Source organism: Canis lupus, chromosome 27, assembly GCF_003254725.2.
Source record: "Canis lupus dingo isolate Sandy chromosome 27, ASM325472v2, whole genome shotgun sequence".
Classification (NCBI taxonomy): Eukaryota; Metazoa; Chordata; class Mammalia; order Carnivora; family Canidae; genus Canis; species Canis lupus.
In genome coordinates this window covers 12,742,451-12,763,111 of record NC_064269.1, presented here as the reverse complement: position 1 = coordinate 12,763,111, position 20,661 = coordinate 12,742,451, and the positions used below count along the sequence as shown (strand labels likewise).

Here is a 20,661-nt window from a genome sequence, read left to right as displayed (position 1 = left end):
CCTAAGAAATCACTATTATTCTACATATTAGTAGAGTAGTAATGAAATAGGCTGCATGTTACAGTCTATTTTACTTACATTTTTCTGGCTTCTATTCTCTACTAATAGATATCTTGAGAGTGTTTGTACAACAATAGGAGCTTAAAGAGGAAGAGAGAGAAATGGGAGAGAAAAAGGAGGCAGAGAAAAAGTGAGAAAGAGAAGGCAAAGAAAGAGAAAGAGAGAAAGGGAGAGAGGAAGGACTCAGACTCAGAATCATGTATTGCTTTTTTTTCCCCCCATTGATGACGGATAATCATGGGTGATCAGTTCCTAATGCCTTTTTGTGTGTGTGCTGAGGAGCAAGTAGTTGCATTTATTTTTTTTCTACTGTAATACTTGTTTTCTCCATTCTGAACAGAAAAACTGAACAAGTGGTATCTGCTACACTGCTTTGAAAATCTTCCTCTGGGAGACAGTACATACCGGCCCTGAGTTGAACTCCCAGGCTGTGCAAGCTTGTCTCTATAGTACCACTCCTCCATTTTTGTTACATCTCGATTTCTTAGTATAAACTAAGGGACTCACATTCCCAACTTTTCCTCATCTTCAACAAATTTATCAGAAAACACTTTATTCTTAAATGAAAACAAGTGGTAAATAAACAATCTGATGAATAGATCCCTCCCAATTATTAACAAATACTAATAATTATTCCTGCTAAGTAGCTCAGATGCCTAGAAGGCTCTCACAGGAATAAACACAATAATACTTTTAATAGCTAGTTTACTGAGGGCTTTCTATGGACCAGGTCTACCATTACATTCCTTAAAAGATATTATTTCAATCCTAAAAAAACAATTCTACATCATCAATTTTTATTACTCCTATTTTACAGATGAGAAAATGGAAACTTAATAAATTTGAAAAATTTGCCCAAGATAAATCAAGTCACAAAATTTTAAGTCAAGCCTATTTTAAGCTCTAAAATATCTGCCTTTAATAATATTTTTCTCTCAGGTATTTTCCAGGAGATATTTGTAATTGATTATTAGATGGATAGGTCTGCTCTGCATTACTAGGTAACATTGCCACACCAGGGTTTTGAGGATATTAACCAACACCTTTGCATTTGTTCTCTTAACTTCACCTCTTTATGATGGTATTCCAGGCAAACGGAAGTATGGAGCTTGTATTGTGGTGACTGCTATGTTTATAGAACTATCTGAAAAAAAAAAAAAAAAGAACTATCTGAAATTCAATTGTGATACATGCACTTATGTATTCACTAAAATATTTATTAAAAACCCATTAGAAGTCAGGCATATATCAGAAGGGGAAAAATGGACAAAGGAAATTAGAATATTTTGCTCAACAATGTTACTCTTCCATGACTGGATGACTGAGTGAAATTATGCATATAGTATTTCCAACAAATACATTCATAACATCCAACTCTAGTCTGACCTTTTAAAATATTACTCATTTGCCACTCCAAGAACTTCAGAGAATAACAGCAGGCAAATAATTCACACTTTAATGGTTTAAAGACTTATGGCAATCTTATCTTAAATTCCTCTTAGCATTTTCTCTATACTTTTGTGCACAGAAAAAAGTATCTGAATACATGACCTTCCCTTCCTTTTAAAAATAATTTCCTTTATTTTTCATCTCTATTTTTAAGTTTTAATACTCTGAAGTATTCATTGACTTTGGATGATGAAAGTGGAGTAATGAAGTAATGAAAAGTTTTTTCTTTCTGAATATTGCATGTGTTCTATATTACATATGTGTCTATTTTCATTTATTCTGGATGATGTATATTTTACTTTTAATTAACATCAACAAATATAAGTACATTATTACAGATTAACATTTATAAAAGTTTATTTATCTTTCTATTTATATGTTATATACATCCAAATAATAAAATTTACTATCATCAATAGGATGTGTCTTGTGTTATTTTAATATTAGCAGTAATATATCTGTGTGAATCTGCCTACACCTTTTCCCCCTTGGGATCACCCACACAGAAATTGTCTACACCTTTGCAAAGATCAAAACCTGTTTGGAGAAAAAAAAAAAAGCCATATAGGCTTAGCATCTGATTTGACAAAAAAATAGTAAAGCATTTATATTTAGCTAAGAAATAAAAACAAATGTCTTATTTACAACTATATTCAATATGAAACACTAAAGATATCATTTTACCAAAGTTGCAATTATATTTAATATGCCTAATTTAGTTGGGGATGGACCCTTTCTGGTGCAAAGAAAATGAGTGATAGTATTTTCTGAAATGTCTATTAAAGGGTGTCTCTATTAACTGAGAAACTTCTTTAGCACTGTAAGTAAGCAATGAATGCCACTGTACCATGTAAACGATGTTTTTCTCATTTTTGAAAACAAGAAATTGTGCTGCAAGGTATAAATATCTTGTATCCCATTATCATGGCATTTATCACTTCCAATTATACTTATTTATTTGCTAGTCCATTATACCCTTTTCAAGACAAAGAGCTCTTCAAAACTGGAGAGTTATGTCTCATTTATCTTTTCATTTCTATTACCAGATACAGTGCTCTCATTGAATAATATTGGTTCTGAGTAAGGAAGCATCTATGAAAAGCTATCTTTAACATTGTTTTATGTTCTACATTAATAATTTATCTGTCCTAAGACTCTTCAGTATGATGTTTTAGAGAATTTCTGGCATATCTCTGAGTTGACAATTGTTTTCTACATTTTATAGAAGTAGAAATATTTCTTTGAATATTATTTATGCACATTACTGTAATAACATGAAATTTATTATCCAAAATGATACATATAGTCATTCCCAAAATTTTCTACTCCAAGTAAAATTAATTACATATAATCACTTAGGGTTATAAAAAAGTATTTATTCCATTTGGGGGAGGCACAGTGAAACATCTAACTACTCTCTTATCTAGACTGAATTGTACTACCATATCAGATTTATACATTCATCCAGCATTTATGAAGTTGTGCTGTGCCACAACCTGTTAGGTCCTGGTAATGTCAAATTCCTTTTATAAGTCAAAGACTTTCATGTGTATCCATTTTATGAGCCAAAGATTGTCATACATACCTTGAATAATAATGCCATTTTAAATGAGAGCATTTATCTCTTTACTTAAAAAGAAACACCGTGAAATCATTCAGTGAAGACCATAAATACTGTTATTATCACCTCTTATAGTTTATATTTAAAAGGAATGTTGTAACACTGATTATATCATATAAATGTCCTTTAGATAAATTTCAAAGAAGATGATTTTGTATTTTACCGTGCACTTAATTCACTAGCTGGGATTCACTGATTCAGTTCCCAAATTTTTATTCCAGGCCCTCCAGGCCCTCCAGGTGGTCTGCGAATAGAAGACATTAGAGCGACTTCTGTGGCACTTACTTGGAGCCGTGGCTCAGACAATCACAGTCCTATATCTAAATATACTATTCAGACCAAGACTATTCTTTCAGATGACTGGAAAGATGCAAAGACAGGTGAGTTTCATTTGTCCAATTACTTTGTAAATATTTTTAAATGAATTCTTTGATCAAAAATGAATATCTGGACTCTTTAAGGATTTCATCATCTACCTTGACGTGCTTTTTTATTTTTAAACTCTTTTTTTTTTTTAAGTATCCCAGTGCCTTGGTAGTAAAGGAAACCCCAAGGAATGTAGACATTTTAAAGTTGCAGGGGAAGAGGCAGTGTGTCTGTATCTATAATGGGAAAGCAAAGAGCGGCTTTCTGCTTTTCTAATTTAAGTTATGTGTAATTCTAAGATTTATTAGGAAAAAACCTTGGGAGATCTTTTTTTGGCAAATGACATCTATAGCTTTTTATTTATGATCCATTTTTTACAATTGTATAGATACTAGAGTTCTGCTTTTCTTAAAAGCCACTTTGATTATAAATATTACTTTAATAACCCAATTCATATTACCATATAACCTTTGCTTTTTTTTTAAAGATTTTATTTATTTATTAATGAGAGATACAGAGAGAGAGAGAGAGAGGCAGAGACACAGGCAGAGGGAGAAGCAGGCTCCATGCAGGGAGCCCGATATGGGACTCAATCCTGGGTCTCCAGGATCAGGCCCTGGGCTGAAGGCAGCGCTAAACTGCTGAGCCACCTGGGCTGCCCCAACCTTTGCTTTTCAAAGATGATCTTAACTGCTTTGAGCTTCCTCAAAATGAATCTTCAAGGAAGTTTTAGATTTTAATTTTTTTCTTATATTACAATTTTCTAAAAGTTGATCAGAAAAAAATAAATGAGTGAGTGGGTGCCTTCCTTTGTCTGTAACTATTACCTGTGACATTTGTCTTGACTAGCCTATAACATCGCATGGTAGTTTATCTCTTATAACATCAAAGAAGATAAATGATCCTTTTGATAAAATATCTGCTTCTGTTTGTCATTTTGACATTATTTTAAACAAACTTATAATTGCTAGAGTTTATTTTAGATACATAATGAAGACACCAGAAGGAAGAAAAAAAGACAAAAATGAATAAAATGTTTTTATACTTTTTTAAAAATGAAAAAAAAAATTAATCCCAGAATATCCCAAACCTGCCCTCATTTTTGCTTTGTCTTAAGGTGATGGGATTTATTTGTATTGACTACTGAGAAGTTTTAACTTAGATTTAGTTTTCTTTAGTAATTTAGTCCTATCATGGTAAATGAACCAAATATAAACTTGAAGCCTGTTATGAGGATTGGCATATATTGTAATATTGAGTAGTTTCTCCACATAAGTATATAAAATACACATGAGTGTTAGAAACAGATGAAATATTTCTATTACATAATGCTGGTAAATGTAAGACTTATCTAGAAATATGCTTGGCAAAATCAGACCACTTGAAAAATTATGTAAATAACCATTTAGATGTTTGATAAACCTAAAGTATGGGCAGTTTTATTTATCTGAAGAGAATGAAAATGGATGATAATGATGAAACTATAGATAATATTATATATCTAGCCAAATTGACACTGATTATAGGTACCGGAGAACACAAAATACAATAAATGAACACATTTAAAATTTTGTTTGCTTTGAAAAAGGAATAATAATTGTAAACATTTCCATTAATTATGTATACTTACTGGGTAGACCAATTAAAATTATACTTTTCGTTAAAAAAATATATATATATATAGTTTTTAATATATATATATTCCACTAGAAAGTAAATTCCATAAGGATGGAGATTTTGTTTTATTCACTATTCTATCTCTAGCCCCCAGATCAGGGCTCTTACAGCTCATGTATTAAACACATATTCACTGAGCCTCCATGGTATGCCAGAACCAGTCCTAGATGCTGGATATACACCTGACCCTCCATAAACAAAACAGAGAAAGGAATCACACACATGTACACAACAGTCCTTCCCTCAAAGCGTTTACAATCTAGTAGGAAAGATGACAATGAACAATTAATAAATCACTGAACTCTACCTCTGAAACTGATAATATACTATATATTAATTAATTGAATTTAAATAAAATTTAATTTAATTAAAAAAAGAAAAAGAAGAGAAAGTCATATGGTGATTAGTGCTAAAGAGAAACATTAGAGAAGAGGAATCAGGCTGCAGGCATTGCACCTTATAAAGAGTGCTTCCAATATTAATATAGTCACCTCAAATTACTCATGGTTCCAGTTCACATGTTATGTCTTTTTACAACTATCAACATATTTGTATCTTTGAATCTAAAGTAGGTTTTCTCTTGAAACACATGGTTGCATCTTAAATTTTTATCCCATCTGACAACCACTGCCTTTTGATTGGATTCTTTAATCCATTAACATTTAGTGTTATTATTTACAGTTGAATTTATATCTGCCATTTTTTTCTAGTTTTTACTTTTTAAGCTTTTATTTTAATTCTAGTTATTTGACATACAGTGTAATATTAGTTTCAGGTATACAATATAGTGATTCAACACTTCCATATATCAGCTCGTGCTCATCATAAAAGTGACTTCCTAAATCCCCATCACCAATTTCACTCATCCCCCCCACCCAGCTCATAAGTGGTAACCATCTATTGAATTTTGGTTACTAAATGTATCACTTGATTTTGTTCCTTTATTCCTTCTTTACTGCTCTTTTTTGGATTAAGTAAATATTTTCTAGTGTAGTATTTCAGTTTTTAAAGAATATATATATATATATATATATACATACATATATATGTGTATATATATATAGTTAATGGTTACTGTACATATACTATATATGAAAATTTATATAAATAAATGAATTTTAAATACATACATATTTATTTAATGGTTACTCTGGGGCTTGCCAGATATATCCAAACTTACTAGAATAGACTTCGTATTTTTACTAACTTAATTTCAGTAAGATACAAGATTGTTATTCCTAGATAGCTCCATTGCATCTTACCAGTTTTTTTTTTGTGCTGTGTGTTATTTTTATACATGTTACATCTATATATACTTCAAACCTGTTACTTCTTCTGTTACTGTCTTCTAAAGAAGCTACAAGAAAGGGAAGCAAGTACATATTTATAGAGTTTGTTATATTAACCTTTTTGTTTACCATTTTCGATCCTCATTTTTTCTGTGGATTTGAGTTACCATACTTACTCTAATACAACTTTGCTTCTAACTGTCCCCTTAAGATAATATTAAATATATTACATTTCTATATGTTATAGGCCCAGTAAAAATTTTTATTTTATACATAAAATATATATCATAAATAATTTTATGTATAAAAATAATTAGACAATAAAATGACATCAGCCACTCAATTTGGTAGTTCATTATGCAAATAGCAATAGTGGATGACAAGATATGCAGGGGCATGTAGGTCCTATAAGGAGTTTTTAAACAAGAGAGCAATAATCTAATTTCTAATTTGAAGGGGAAAAAAATCACTTTCTGATGTATGGGGAAGGGATTTTTGGAGGGCCAAAACTAGAAACATGGAGAACAGCTGGGAGGATGTGGAGGATGAGAGATGTCCAGGTGGGATATGTCATGCTAGGACTAATATATAGCAGTGGGAATAAGGAGTGGGTGAGTTTGAGATATATTTTGAAGGCAAAACAGAACTTTCTAAAAGCTCAGGTATGGAGATTTAGGGAAAGGGCAGAATTGAGAATGCTTCATGGGACTTTGGCTCTAGCATCTGAGTAGAAGGTAGAAGCACTTACTGGAGAGACAAGAGAGATTAAGTGCAAGTAAGGACTTAGTTCCATTTTGGAATGGGTTCTCCATTTCTTTACATACAACTGGATTTCCACCTAGTATAATTTTCCTAAGAACTTTTAAAATATTTCTGAGTGTAAGGTTCCTGAGTCAGACCTTTAGCCCTTGTACATTAGAAAAGTTCTTTCATTTCATATTTGCTATAATTTTTTGAATGTAAGTTCTAAGTGTTTTTTGAGCATTTCAAAAGTATCCTTTCTTCATCTTTTTGCTTTCATTGTTATCAATGAGAAGTCAACTAATATTTTTACCTTATATTCCTATATTTATTTAATATGTCCATTATCTCTAGCTATTTTCAAGATTTCATTTCTGCTTTTAAGTTGATGAAAATATATTTATCTTGATGGGGGTTTCCTGGCAAGTTGGATTTTGAGTTGATATCTTCCTTAACCTGGAAATTCTCAGTCATTATATCTTCCAGTATTTCTTCTGTCTCATTCTCTCTTTTTTTTTCTTGATCTATATTGCCATGTATGTTAGATTGTTTGATGTGTTCCATGGATAATGGAAATGTGTGTGTTTCTGTTTGGATAGTGTCTAATGACTTGTATTCACTTTCATAGATTCTTTGTTCCACTATATTAAGTTTGTTGAAAATCTCATTAAAATGATTTTGGTTTTGTATTTCTTTTTATTCCTAGGATTTTTTTTGTTCCCAGCATTAGGCTCCTTTTAATATTACCTACATAGTATTCCACAGAAATGTCTTATTTGTTTATATAAGTTATGCATCTTCCCCACTTGATACTTTTACATATTTATAGTAGTCATTCTATCATCCCTGTCTGATCATTTAACACTGGGCCATCTTTAAGTCTGGCCCTGTTGATTTTTTTTCCTTTGTTAAAAATGCATCACATTTCTTTGTTTTCTCATGCCTTGATAATTTTTAAGCCCAAATATTATGTAAAAAAGAATAATAGACCATAATGTAAATATTACTTATCCCCAGGAAAATGCATATCATTTTTTCCAAATTGTCATTTTGTCAATATAATCTGTAGGTAAGGTGATAGCTTTGCAGTTAGATTCAATGCAGCAGAGGGCCAAGTAAATTGAAGTGTAAGGTCAAACCTTCTCACATCTGAATGATTTCCATCCTTACCATCAGAAGTCAGCTTGCTCTTCTAGCCCAGCTCTCAGTAAGGGTTCTTTCCCCTTCCCTTCTTCTTCCCCAGAGAGCTGTTGTCTGATAACTAGTCTAAAGCCCAGAGTTCCTGGGGGTAGAAGAAGTTCTCAGTTCTCCTGTGTTCAATCAGACTTTGGCAAACATACAGCACTAGTACCTCTCTGGGGAGGCAGATCTGTCTTTGCTCTCCAACCACTCACCCAGACACTCATGGCCACACATTTATTCAGTATAAGACCTGCAGTGCATGTGGCAGAGTCTGCATTTTCCTGCATTGCTCTTAGACTGAAGCAGATCTGAGATGTCTGTGCCTCAGAGGGAGGTCTCTCACGGCTCTCTTGTTCTGCTCCCAACTTTTTTGATTATACTTGGTGAAGTCCTACAAAAAAGAATTGGCTTATGGATACAGATACTCCATGATCTGGGGGCTCCTGGGGATTCAATACAGCCATGACAACCTACACTTTGTCTTTAAAATATCTGTGAAAAGTTAGACTGCTTTCTTCTTGTGAACATTAATGATTCTGTCCTCCTCTCTTCATTGCTCTACTTATGATGACTTTAGTTCATTAGACTTCTTCATAAACTCAAACCTCTGAAAGGCTCTGAAAAAATGATTATTTTGTAGATTGTCTTACCTGTTATTTTTGTTAGTTATGTAAGTAAAGTTCTTTGTGACAGTATCCTAAGTGGAAATGAAAAATACTTTTTGTAATACATGCGATCATGTAGTCTTCATTTCTGGTGATGCCGACTAAAAATTGAAGGTGCAGAACTAAAGTCAGTTTTATGAAGGTAATTATTTAAGATGTTCAGTAAATATTTTTCAAAGATAAAAAGTTTCAGCAGTCCAAAGATTTCATTTAGAATAATGAGATTAAAGAATAGACTGTATATCTGTAAAACAATCTACTATATCTTATTTCTCTTGGACTTTTTAGGGGCTAGACAGAAGGAATTTGACACCATTCTCAAGGTTCTACTAGATACACAGATAGCATTTAGAATGTTGGGTTTGATTCTACACTGCTACTTAGAGAAGAAAAATTATAAAATATTATTGGTAATGGGGTGTGTGTATGGGAGGCGATTGAACAAAAAGAGGCCTAAGAAACCATGCTGTGAGGATCAATTGCAAGAGCCAACCTAGGGTGTGGTTTCTAAAATAAACAAGAAGAATGTCTTTATATTTAAAATTCATATGGAAATCTAGAATTGCAAATTAACATCTTCATACATAAATATTTCTCTGGACTTTGGATTACTTCCTTAGAATAGACACTTGTAAATTAAAGTATTTAGTGTGAACATGCTTAGACTCATTAGCTACCCTAAAAATTACCCTGTAGAGAGATAGAAACAATTTTTATTCCTGCCACCAGTATGTATCTCTTCTACCATGTCTTTGCTTAGTATTTAGTGCTTTTTTTAATCTTTGCTGCATTGATAGGTTAAAAAAAATGGAGAAAAAAATCACTAGGCTCATTGTAGAATATTTACTTTTTAGAATTTAGTATTTTCTTCTTTTCCTTTCTGTAGCTTCAGTTTTTGTTATTCTTATTTCCAATATGAATTTCTGGGTTTTTATGAGGCTACATTCAAATTTTCCTTAGAGAAGAATCCATGAATCATATCTTCTGGGATGCCAGAGCATAGTTTGCTTCTCTTTTGCTTCAGAGAACTTTGCCAAACCTATGGCATCTTGCAAAGTTCTGCCAGAAGACCTATGAGTTGGGGCTAGAGACTCTAAGGTAACAGAGAGCCAGTGAAAAGCCTTTAAATGCCCTTTTCCATTCTCAAACACAGATCTGCTTTATCAGTTAAAACCTCGAAATTGATTCTGGATAGTTTCATATACTTGGGTTTTGGATTGAGAAGGAAGAAGCTAAAGTTCTGATTGTTTTTAAATTCTAAGGAAATACCAGGATTCTTTAGGCAATTTCAAAGAATCTAGAACAGGTGGGGTTATATTGCCTACGATTATTCTTGAAACAATTTGGTTTTTTAGTCCTGAGGTCATTCTGGCTATTTCTGAAGCTTTTCAAACAGCTAGTCGTGTGGTCTGAAGGCAGAGTGCTATTAGCACGGTTGCCAAGCAACTAAAGTACTGTGAGTTATTGGCCTTAGGATACCCATGAGGCTTGCTTCTCTTTTCCTCCAAAGAGTAGTTAGAATGGTTTTATTCTGAGCCTTACAGATGCCACATATTTGCAAATAAATCTATGGATTACTGTTTATGGCTGGTTGTTAAAATCAGACCTTCTCAAGAGGGTCTTTTGACCTGAGTGCTTAACATAAGTACTATGTCTCCTGCTCTCTATCCCTTTGATTGAGATTTACACTCAGAAATAAAACTGAGATTTAAATAACCATCAGTTTAATAGTATGTTTTTTTACAGAGAGAAGCCTCTGACAGGCATTATTTGTTAAGATCTGATTTTCAATACTGAAATTATCTATAGAAAAAAATGGCCTGATTCTGAACTGACCCACTCAGGAACTTGAGACCCAGTCCTGATTCCTAGCACTTGCCTCTATTGTGCAAAGTATTCTCTTCTCTTTCTGACTCTACGAATAATAAACGAGTTGCAAAGTACTTGGCTGAAGAGAGGGGACACAAAGTCCCTCTGTTCCTGACTGTTCTAATTTGACTTGGTGCATGAATCTGCTTCCAAAGGAAAGCTGAACTCTGCTCCCAAACTCTCTATATGGGTGGTTTTAGAAAAATAAAATATATCCAGTATATGGATACCAGTTCTTACCAGACCTGAAGGAATAGGAAGGAGATGGCATGGGGTAAAAATCCACTTATAAAGATATTTAAAGCCAGAATAAAACAAATAAAAATGTACAGTAGAAGTAAAATACAGTAGCAGTGGAGGAGAAGGGATCAACTCATGGTTAAAGGGAGTGGGAAAGAGATTAAGTGGATTGAGACGAAGTGTACTTTCTGTCAAGATAATTTATGGGCTGAATATAGGCATAAGAGCCATAGAGTGTTGGATATTTTGTGGTGGGGCAAGGTGAAAGAGTGCTCTCTTTGTCTTTCACCAGTAGCCTACATGATTCAGAGATGAAGGAGCCTACAAAGTGATTGTTGTACATAAGGCTATGCTTCTTGCATTGAGACATGGTCTATTCTAAATAAGCATCACTTTTGTATTTATATTTTATTTATATTTGTTACAAATATTTATATTTATTAAGTAATACTATTTTCAAAACATTCTGCTGGGTATATTTGGTCCACAGAAATTCCAAAATATGTGTAAAAAGTAGAAGAAACACGTGTATGTCCACAAATGAATAAACAACTGGAGAGGCAGAAGAAATATTTTTAGTGTGGGCTACCTACATCGAGTTTGGAGCTGGAAAAAGTTAAAGAGAAAGAAATCCTTTTAAATCCTTTTTTCATTATGTAGTATTCAGATGTCTGCCCCATTCTAGAGGAAGGAAAACAGGCCAGATAGAAGAGCCACTTTTTTAAAAAAAGATTTTATTTATTCATGAGAGACACAGAAAGACAGGCAGAGACATAGCAGAGAGGAGGTTCCCCACAGGAAGCCTGATGCAGGACTCGATCCCAGGATCACAACCTGAGGCAAATGTTCAACCACTAAGCCACCCAGGTGTCCCTAGAAGATCCACTTTTAATTCTAGATACACTTTTCTAAAATGAAAATGTTAGTCATTTTTTTTGCTAAGTTATTCCTGCCTCTTACGTTCTTACATAGATGGTTTTATTTAGGGGCTATTACATATATATATAATCTATATAATATTATATAATTATATTTTATATATAATTATAACCAAACCACAACATAACCAAATATATATATATATATATATATATATTTTTTTTTTTTACACACACACACACCAAACATGTTTGTTTTGGATATTTATATTCTCATAAGTTCTGACATCAATGTATATTAACAGGAATGATTATGATTTTGCTGTTGTTGTTCTAAAAAGAGTACTTTCCATGTCTTTAGCAATTGTGGTAGGGAATATTACCCTTAACTTACAGTTATCAAATTATTTTTTACCCATTCAGAAGACACATTGGAGAAGTCCATCCTACTACCATCTACTTCTTGTTCCCCTCTGAGAGAGTTGTTTGCATACCTGAGCCAATGTTTTGTTGCTGGTGTTTATCTTATGGTAGTGACTTCAAGGTTTTTCACTTATTCTTTCTTTATTCATCTCAGTCATTGAAATCAAAGGACTGATAACCTCATTTGCAATGCAAAGCCCACCACACAAGGAGCCCCATTGACTTTTCCTTCTTTACCTTTCACCATTCCTCCAAATAACTCTTGTGGTCAGTTATGATATTCTACTCTTTGAACATACACCTGATCTTCCATTTATTTAGGGGTATTTTCATACTGGATCCTCATACGTGCTCAAAATCAGTATATTAGCTGCTGCTTCGACTGCACATCCATCCAGTTCTTGTTTTGACCCAAACTACACTTGCCCATACCTGTTGACTGCCTAGCTACTTGAAAAATCTTCAAGGCAGACTTGATCATCATGAGAATACCATACCCTTGTCAGGAGAGACCCTTTGGAGGGCTTCCAACATTTGCATTTTTCAGGCATTTAAATGGCACTAGGATTTTGCCGCACAGGAAAGAGGGGAGAAGTTGGACTGTCTCATTGAGCCTTCTGTTTTTACTTAGGCCCCCAAACTCATAAAATCACAAACTCACAAATAGTTTCATCACCTTCTGACTTTAAAACCCTGTATTAGTTTCCTAGGGCTGTTGTAACAAACTGGTTGCTTAAAACAACAGAAATTTAGTCTCTCATAATTCTGGAGGCCAGAATCCAGAATCCAGATGTTAGCAGCATACACCCACTCCAAAGACTCTAGGAAACAGTTCATTCCTTACCTTTCCCAACTCATGGTAGCTCCAGATATTCCTTGGATTGAGGCCACAACACTTCAACGTCTGCCTCTGTGGTCACATTGCAGCCTCCCTTCCTACACATGTCTCTCCTCTGTGATTCTCTTATAAGGACACTTGTCACTGGATTTAGGGCCCACGTAGATAATCTAGGATGATCTTACCCCAAGATCCTTAATATAATTCTAGTCTTAAACTTGAAAGGTTATACAAAGACCATTTTTCCAATAAGCTACATTCACAGGTTCTGGTAACTTGGGCATAGGCAAAACTTTTTGGTAGGCATAATTCAACCCACTACTATAAAAGCTTCTCCTCTCACAGGAAGCTCAAAACTATTTGAAGGTCTCTAGAAGGGAAGAGGGGCCACCCTACCCAGTGTCATAACATCCAGCTCTGTTTTTCCCTTTTCCTTATGAAGAGCGCTTTACCAACTAAAACTTTACCTTCCTTCCTCCAACTATCTTAAAGAAGTCCCTCAGTATATGAAGTAAGGCAAATTCTGATTTGGTGTGAGGGAAGGGTGGAAGAAATAGGAAATATAGAGGCAGAATGAAAACATGAGAAGGCAAAGCCTAACTTTTAATCAGAAAGTCAAAAATATATGTCAAATGTAGAGAACAAGTTCATAACCAAATAAGAAGAGATGCCAAAATTAGTATCCAGGAGAGTTAAAATTATGGTAGAGTGAGGCATGGCTTAGTCTGAGCCTTTTGTCAAAAGGCAGAATCTGGACACTGGGATGTTTAGCATTTACTGTGGAGATGGATATAGCATCTTGAAGAGCTATATATTCATGATCTACATTGAAAGATAAAAATTCCCTAAATAATAAGATAATGAGTCATAGACAAGCCTGAAGGAAACAATTTTCCAGATAAGTGATGTACAAGTATTTACATGCATATGTATGTGTAGGTTAATTACTGAAAACACATGTGGAAATATTTTAAGACGGCTTAAGATACTGGATAGTTCTACCTTCGTTATGTTTTATCATATGTCAGTGCAATGAGCAATCTTGGATGATATCCTCCCCATAATTTATAATCTTTCCATTACCTAGCAGCATGAATTCTGAGAAGTACTTAATAAATCTTAATAAACTATCATAACATTTATTATCATCACCTCAAAAGATTTGGGTAAAAATGCACAAAACCAACTAAAAAGGGCATAAACGTATACATACCATGGTAATAAATCATTCACTACCCATACACAATATCAGTGGCAGTCTATAAAATTTTTAGCTGCCCCATTGTACTCTTATCTCAAGAAATATATCTAGATTCTACCTTTAGAATACAGCTTCTTGCTCTTCAAGGTAGAGCCCAGGGATTAGCAGCAAAATCATGACCTGGGAGCTTGATAGAAGTGCAGAATTTAGTCCTCTGACCTTAGACTTATGAAACAGATGATTCAAAGTTTTTCTAGTTTATTACTTATTCATGATCTCTCTGCTTATTCCCTTGAACTTAATATGTTGTCATTTCTAGTTAGTATTTTTATTTCAACTCAATGGAAGATGTGCCATTTTCTAAAAATAGTAAAATAAAAATGGGGGGTATTATAATATAAAAGTGATGTTCAACTAATAGTCTCTGCTTACTGTTCATTTTGTTTAGATCCCCCAATTATTGAAGGAAATATGGAGGCAGCAAGAGCAGTGGATTTAATCCCATGGATGGAGTATGAATTTCGTGTGGTAGCAACCAATACATTGGGTATAGGAGAACCCAGTATACCATCAAACAAAATTAAAACAGATGGTGCCGGTATGTTTAAAAAACTTTTTAAAATTTAAAAGGTTGATAAAAAAAAATAAAAAAATAAAAGGTTGATAAATTCAGTGCCACTTTAACATACGGTTGAATGTATGTGGACATAAATAATGCTCTGAGGTAAGTGATTCATCTGAAAAGAATGTGTGTATGTATTTCACACAGATGCGTGTATTCTCTGTCAAGACAGTCAAAAATTTAAAAAAAAAGGAAATATGAAGTTTAAGAATATTTTTACATAATTAATACAAGGAAAAAGGTAAATAGAATCGCTGCGTATTCCACTAGGGACCCCTAAAATGAAGTTGTATTTAGAATAGAAACTTCCATGTAAATTCTGAATCTTAACCAGGCGGACTTTTAATTAAGCAGATCCTGTGATTTAGAAAGCTCACAATTTTTCATGCCACTCAAAGACATTTACAACTGAGTGGCCTTGTGGTATGGTCAAGGAGGGTAGAGAGAGTAGGGAGTGGAGAGAATGGGATGAGAACTTCCAGAGCTATACCACATGGAGAGTTACATCATCTCTGAGAAATAGCTATAATGTGTTCTTTTAATATGAGGTGTCACTCTAAATATGCTCTTTTATCACAGCTCAGCCTTGGTTGTTCTTCCAATTTAGATTCACATTTTTACGCTAAATACCAATTCCATTTAAATAGCCTTTGTAGGAGAAGTACTCAGCTCTATTTTCCTTTTCTCCTGCATAACCAGGCAAAAATATTGTTCTGATTCTAATAATAGCTTTTTTATTATTCCTTGTCTACAAAAAAGAAAATGTTTTGTAGACTCTCTGAGTTTATTTTTATTATGTCTTGCCAAAGTTCAGTGCTTTATTTGGGAGAAAAGATTTTAAAAGGAGGACAGACTACTATTAAAATTCTGCTATGATATCTTAATATCACTAATCCATATTTCTGGCTTCCTCAATTTCTTGGCCTAACATCTAAATAGAATGATGAACGCTAATGTCTTAGTTTTTAAAGTCAAGTTATTTACAGGACTGCCATCAATAAACTCTCTTAAAATTCCCTGTAGATTATTACTCTATTACTTACCAGATACAAATGATGATTCTGTAATAAAGAAAATAAACACTGAAGTACTGATCCACACTATTTTCACACGTATTTCAGTTAATTCCTATAATAATATTTTAAGGTAGGTATTATGATGCAATGCTCATTAATAGGCAGTAGACTCAGAGACAGTAAATAGCATTGAGTGAATATAACTACCTCCAAGACTCTATTCAATTCCAGATCTGTTTGACATTTCTCATATATTGAGCTTTCTCTCTTACAGGTGGTAGTGTCTCAAGCAGGACTCTAAAAATGCTTATTTATTTAAAACTTTATTAGTGTTCTAGTAGAAGTTTAGATTTCATCCTCAACTATGAAACTAGATATGACTAAATATTATTTTTTTTGTTTTGGTATACCCACCTGCGAAATGAACACAACTGTTCTTTTTTTCTCTACCTCACAGGAATCTCATTAGGATAGGAAGGTAATATAAGTTGAAGCTGAAGTCTGATGGTAAGGCTGAACAAAGATACCATATAGTCAGGAATCTTGTGTTTGGTTTTTATTATTAGTCCCTAGAGCCACTTATGTTTTTAATAGAAGCTTCGTATGATGGTCTGAACACAATTGCCCTTTCTTGGAAGACAAAAATAAAAAGAAACACAGGCATGATCTGATTGGTGGCTAACCACATAATTTCATGCTGAGAGATCTTGCACTTGATTTGATTTAACAGGTATTCATTTTCAAAATAAAATTACAAAAATAAAATTAAGTGATTACATTATGCCTAAGTAAGCTTATTTCAGTTAAAATAGTATAACATTCTTATCTCAAATGTAGGCCTTTTTAAAATTTCATTGAGCTTGATTAGCTTTCTATGATCTCTCAACTAACACGATATGAACTAAGACTTAATTTGAACAAATTTTTCTGACAATCAAAATTCTTCATAGAGGGGAGAGGAGACTTTGTCTGGCATTGGTGATAGATGTAGACCTTTCTCTCTCCTCCTCAGGAATTCTGATACGAACAGTATCTTAATTATTTAATCTCAGAAAGTGACTGATTTGGTATATACATAGCTTGATTATCTGGAAAGAATTATTTCAAGATTTTTTTTAATCTCAAAGTAGAAATAAATAAATGTTTTTAGGAATAATAACAAAAGTGTCTAGGAGAAAGATTCAGTATAATTTTTAAATCTGAATCTGTGAATATAATTTATATTTAATATCATATTTAGACAATCAGGATCCTTTTGACATACTACCAACAGTTTGTATGAAACTCTGAAGACTTTTCAACCTGAGTATCTTCTTACCCTTAGAAATGCTGGGAAAAACTCGTTTTAGGTATCAAACATAAAATGTTGGCAAGATTGTTTCTTTCAACCAACAAATTTTTGGCAACACCTTTTTTAAGTATTGCATTTTACCTTGTATTTGCTCAGATGGTATTTTGTAAATGAATTAATTCTCTAGTGTGCTTAGAAAATAACTTGCAAATCTTTGAAAGCCTTCAGACCCAAAACAAACAAACAGACATACAAAGTGGTAACAGTCTTGGTTCCAATGCCAGGTACAGCCCTATAGTGATATAATGACATGATTCATTCCTTTCTATTGTGAAAAAAATAAATCCTATAACCTCTAACACTTTCATTAATCTTTCATAAGAAAAACTACAGGGTATTGTATTAATTAACTTTTATGGCTACCAGCATTTCAGCACTTGCTACATATTACCAGACATGGTGCTAAGCTTTCTATTTACCTTGCTCCACTTAATTCTCACAATAACTTCATAAAATTGGTATTATTATTATTCCCAGTTTTACAGAGAAAGAAGTTAAGATTACAACCTAGCTAATGTGAAGAGTTGGATTCCAATCCAGGACTTTCTAATTCTAAAAGCTCTGCTCTTAAACCACTTTCTGAAAGGACACTGTATGGTATTAAAGTTCCAGGACACTGATTCTTCAGTAGATTTTTGGTGCCATCATTTAAAACCTTTGATTAGAGGCAGATTATTTAACCTCTCTCAGCCTTGGTTTTCTCATCTCTAGATGGAAAATATTTATTCCATGAGATTATTTTTTATGATTAAAAAACTTGTAAGGAAAGCAGTACTATCTTGTGTATGTTTGCTGAATAAAATTTATTTATTATGCCATTAATTCTCATTTTAAACTTTAATATGCTTATAAGAAAATATTATCTGCTCTATAATTGATTATCTCATTTGGCAATACATTTCTATTTTTAAAAAGCATAGAATCATAATTTTACACAATGTCTAATCATCTTAGAGGAAGAATTTTATATACTCAATACAGTAAAATTCAACAGAATTTCTCTTTAAATGCTGTTTTTTGTTTTCATCCTGCTTTTTAAAAGCTTAATATGCATGAAATTGGACATTTACATTGTTCACACTTACAAAAAATAAAAATACTTTTTTAAAACAAGGGGATGTTTGTCTTGTCATGTACCATTATAACAACTCTGTAAAAGATGCCAGCATGTTAGGTGGGATAAAGGCTGGTTCCCATTTGATGGAAAGGTTGCCCCTGTACCTCATTATGCTGATTGAAAGACACAACATTATCTAATGCAGCACATGCCCTTATCTGTCCAATTACTTAATGTTAAGATCACATGGCACAGTTGCATATATTCTTTGGATTCAGACAAGTGCATTATAAAATGGATGGTCCCAAATGAAGAATTAGAAGATGTGTTTGTAATTCATTGTAGCCCATTTAATTTTGACTGTAAGAAAGAGATAACAAAAGCATCCTTCAAAGTAATGCGTCATTATAAGACATACCCTCATAGCTAATGGATCTGCAGGTGCAGTTGGTGAGTTGATATCCTAAAATGGTGCATTTGGGTTTGTTTTGACAGATTTGGCATTTATTTATGCCAGATCAACCTAAGAGGGAAAAGAGAAAAAAATAATACAGGAATCATCACTTTCATCCCTTGTATAGAGCTTTAGTTTCATGTCTAATGAAGCTATTCTTTTATTTAATTTTATGTTTAATTTTTTTAGCTATTTTGAAGTAGCAAAAAAGCATAGATTTTTTAAGCCAGAGGATGCCTGTGTTAAAGCTATATCTTCTCTACATGTAGGCAGTGTGACCTGGTTAGCTAAGTAACTTCTTTTGGGATTCATTTGCTTTTCCTGTGAAAAGAGGATATTGCTACTTCTCTGTATACTTATCTCAAAGTGCTGATCTGAGTATCTAGTTCGGTGTGGTGTGTAAAAGTCATTTCTAGATGAGTCTTTCGTTAAACTAGGCTTCTTCATTCATTCAGCAAACTATCACAAATTGGGGATATTTGAACATTGAATTAAAACCTCGTTGTACATATTTAGTTGTTGCTACATTAAAGAAACTGCATCTTCAAGACTGGAATCAGATTCTGTTTACGTTGTTATCTTTAGTGAACAAAATTATTTGTAGGAGAAAAAGGGAGGAACAGGAAGGGTGAGATTGTGGTTCTGACAATCACAGTTGGAAGTTAATAGAGGATGAAAAGAGAAGCAGCGATCAAAGCCACGGTGGTATTTGTGCATTATGATTTAGAAGAACCCATTACCAAATATAATTTGTTTCATATGAAAAACAAAGTTCACATGTACATTAGATACTTTAGTTTTTAATACACCAAGAGAGAGAAACTAGGAAGTTTTAATTCTTTTACTTAATTTAAACAAATAGTGCATAATTGATTTGAGTTCTTCATAATAATTTTACTGTGCATTATTATTATTTCACTTTGTAGCATTCTTTTCTGCCCCTCTAGCATTTCCTTGGATGACTTATTTTTCGATTATCTTTCTGTTGAGCAGTGAACAAATTTACTCTGTACCATCCATTTAAATTTCCTGTTTAAGATCAAAGCCTAGATTAATAAATGGACCTACAATTTCAGCTTGATAAGACCCTAAGATATTAATATTATTGTGAACTATCTTGGGCTCTATATTGTTTTTACCTACTTTGGAAAGATCATTAGTTTAACATGGCAGATGCATTAGGAATGTTAGCAATCTGCTCCACCAGCAGAACAGGAGATCATTTAAGTTACAAATGCCTATTCTCATTTGAATATCCAAATATTATGCAGTTCCTTTGATTTTGTTAACAGCTAATCAGAAAGAATATATATCTAAAAGCAGAATAAAAGCAGATGTAAGACTTTAATCTGTATCTTAATTCCTTTGGTGTTCTAGATTCTAGAGGATTACATTTATAACCATTTCAATCTCTTCCTATAAATTTTGTTTTACATCACAATAAAATTTTGGTGCAAATTAAAGTGGAAAGTTACATTTATGGTAACTTTATTTCTGTAAAAATGGCTACACAAGTTAAGCAATGATTAACAAGAATTGAGTAGTCAACAATTTATTTTGGATCAGGGGCCTCTCTTCATATACTCCATGATTTTGACAGTTTAGGATTTGTCATAAACCAGTTTTTGTGCTGTTAACTAAAACAGCAAAGCTCAAATAGGT

At 33.0% G+C, this 20,661-nt stretch overlaps 1 protein-coding gene across 3 annotated transcripts in view; it reads left to right on the top strand.

The window, feature by feature from the left end:
- The window catches only part of CNTN1 (contactin 1), a 349,178-nt gene that overhangs the window by 267,397 nt on the left and 61,120 nt on the right, over positions 1–20,661 (top strand). For all 3 annotated transcript variants that reach the window (XM_025477273.3, XM_025477275.3, XM_025477274.3), the window contains 2 exons: positions 3,352–3,510; positions 14,948–15,097. In XM_025477273.3, the coding sequence (XP_025333058.1) occupies positions 3,352–3,510; positions 14,948–15,097 (309 nt within the window). The remainder of the gene's footprint in view (positions 1–3,351; positions 3,511–14,947; positions 15,098–20,661) is intronic.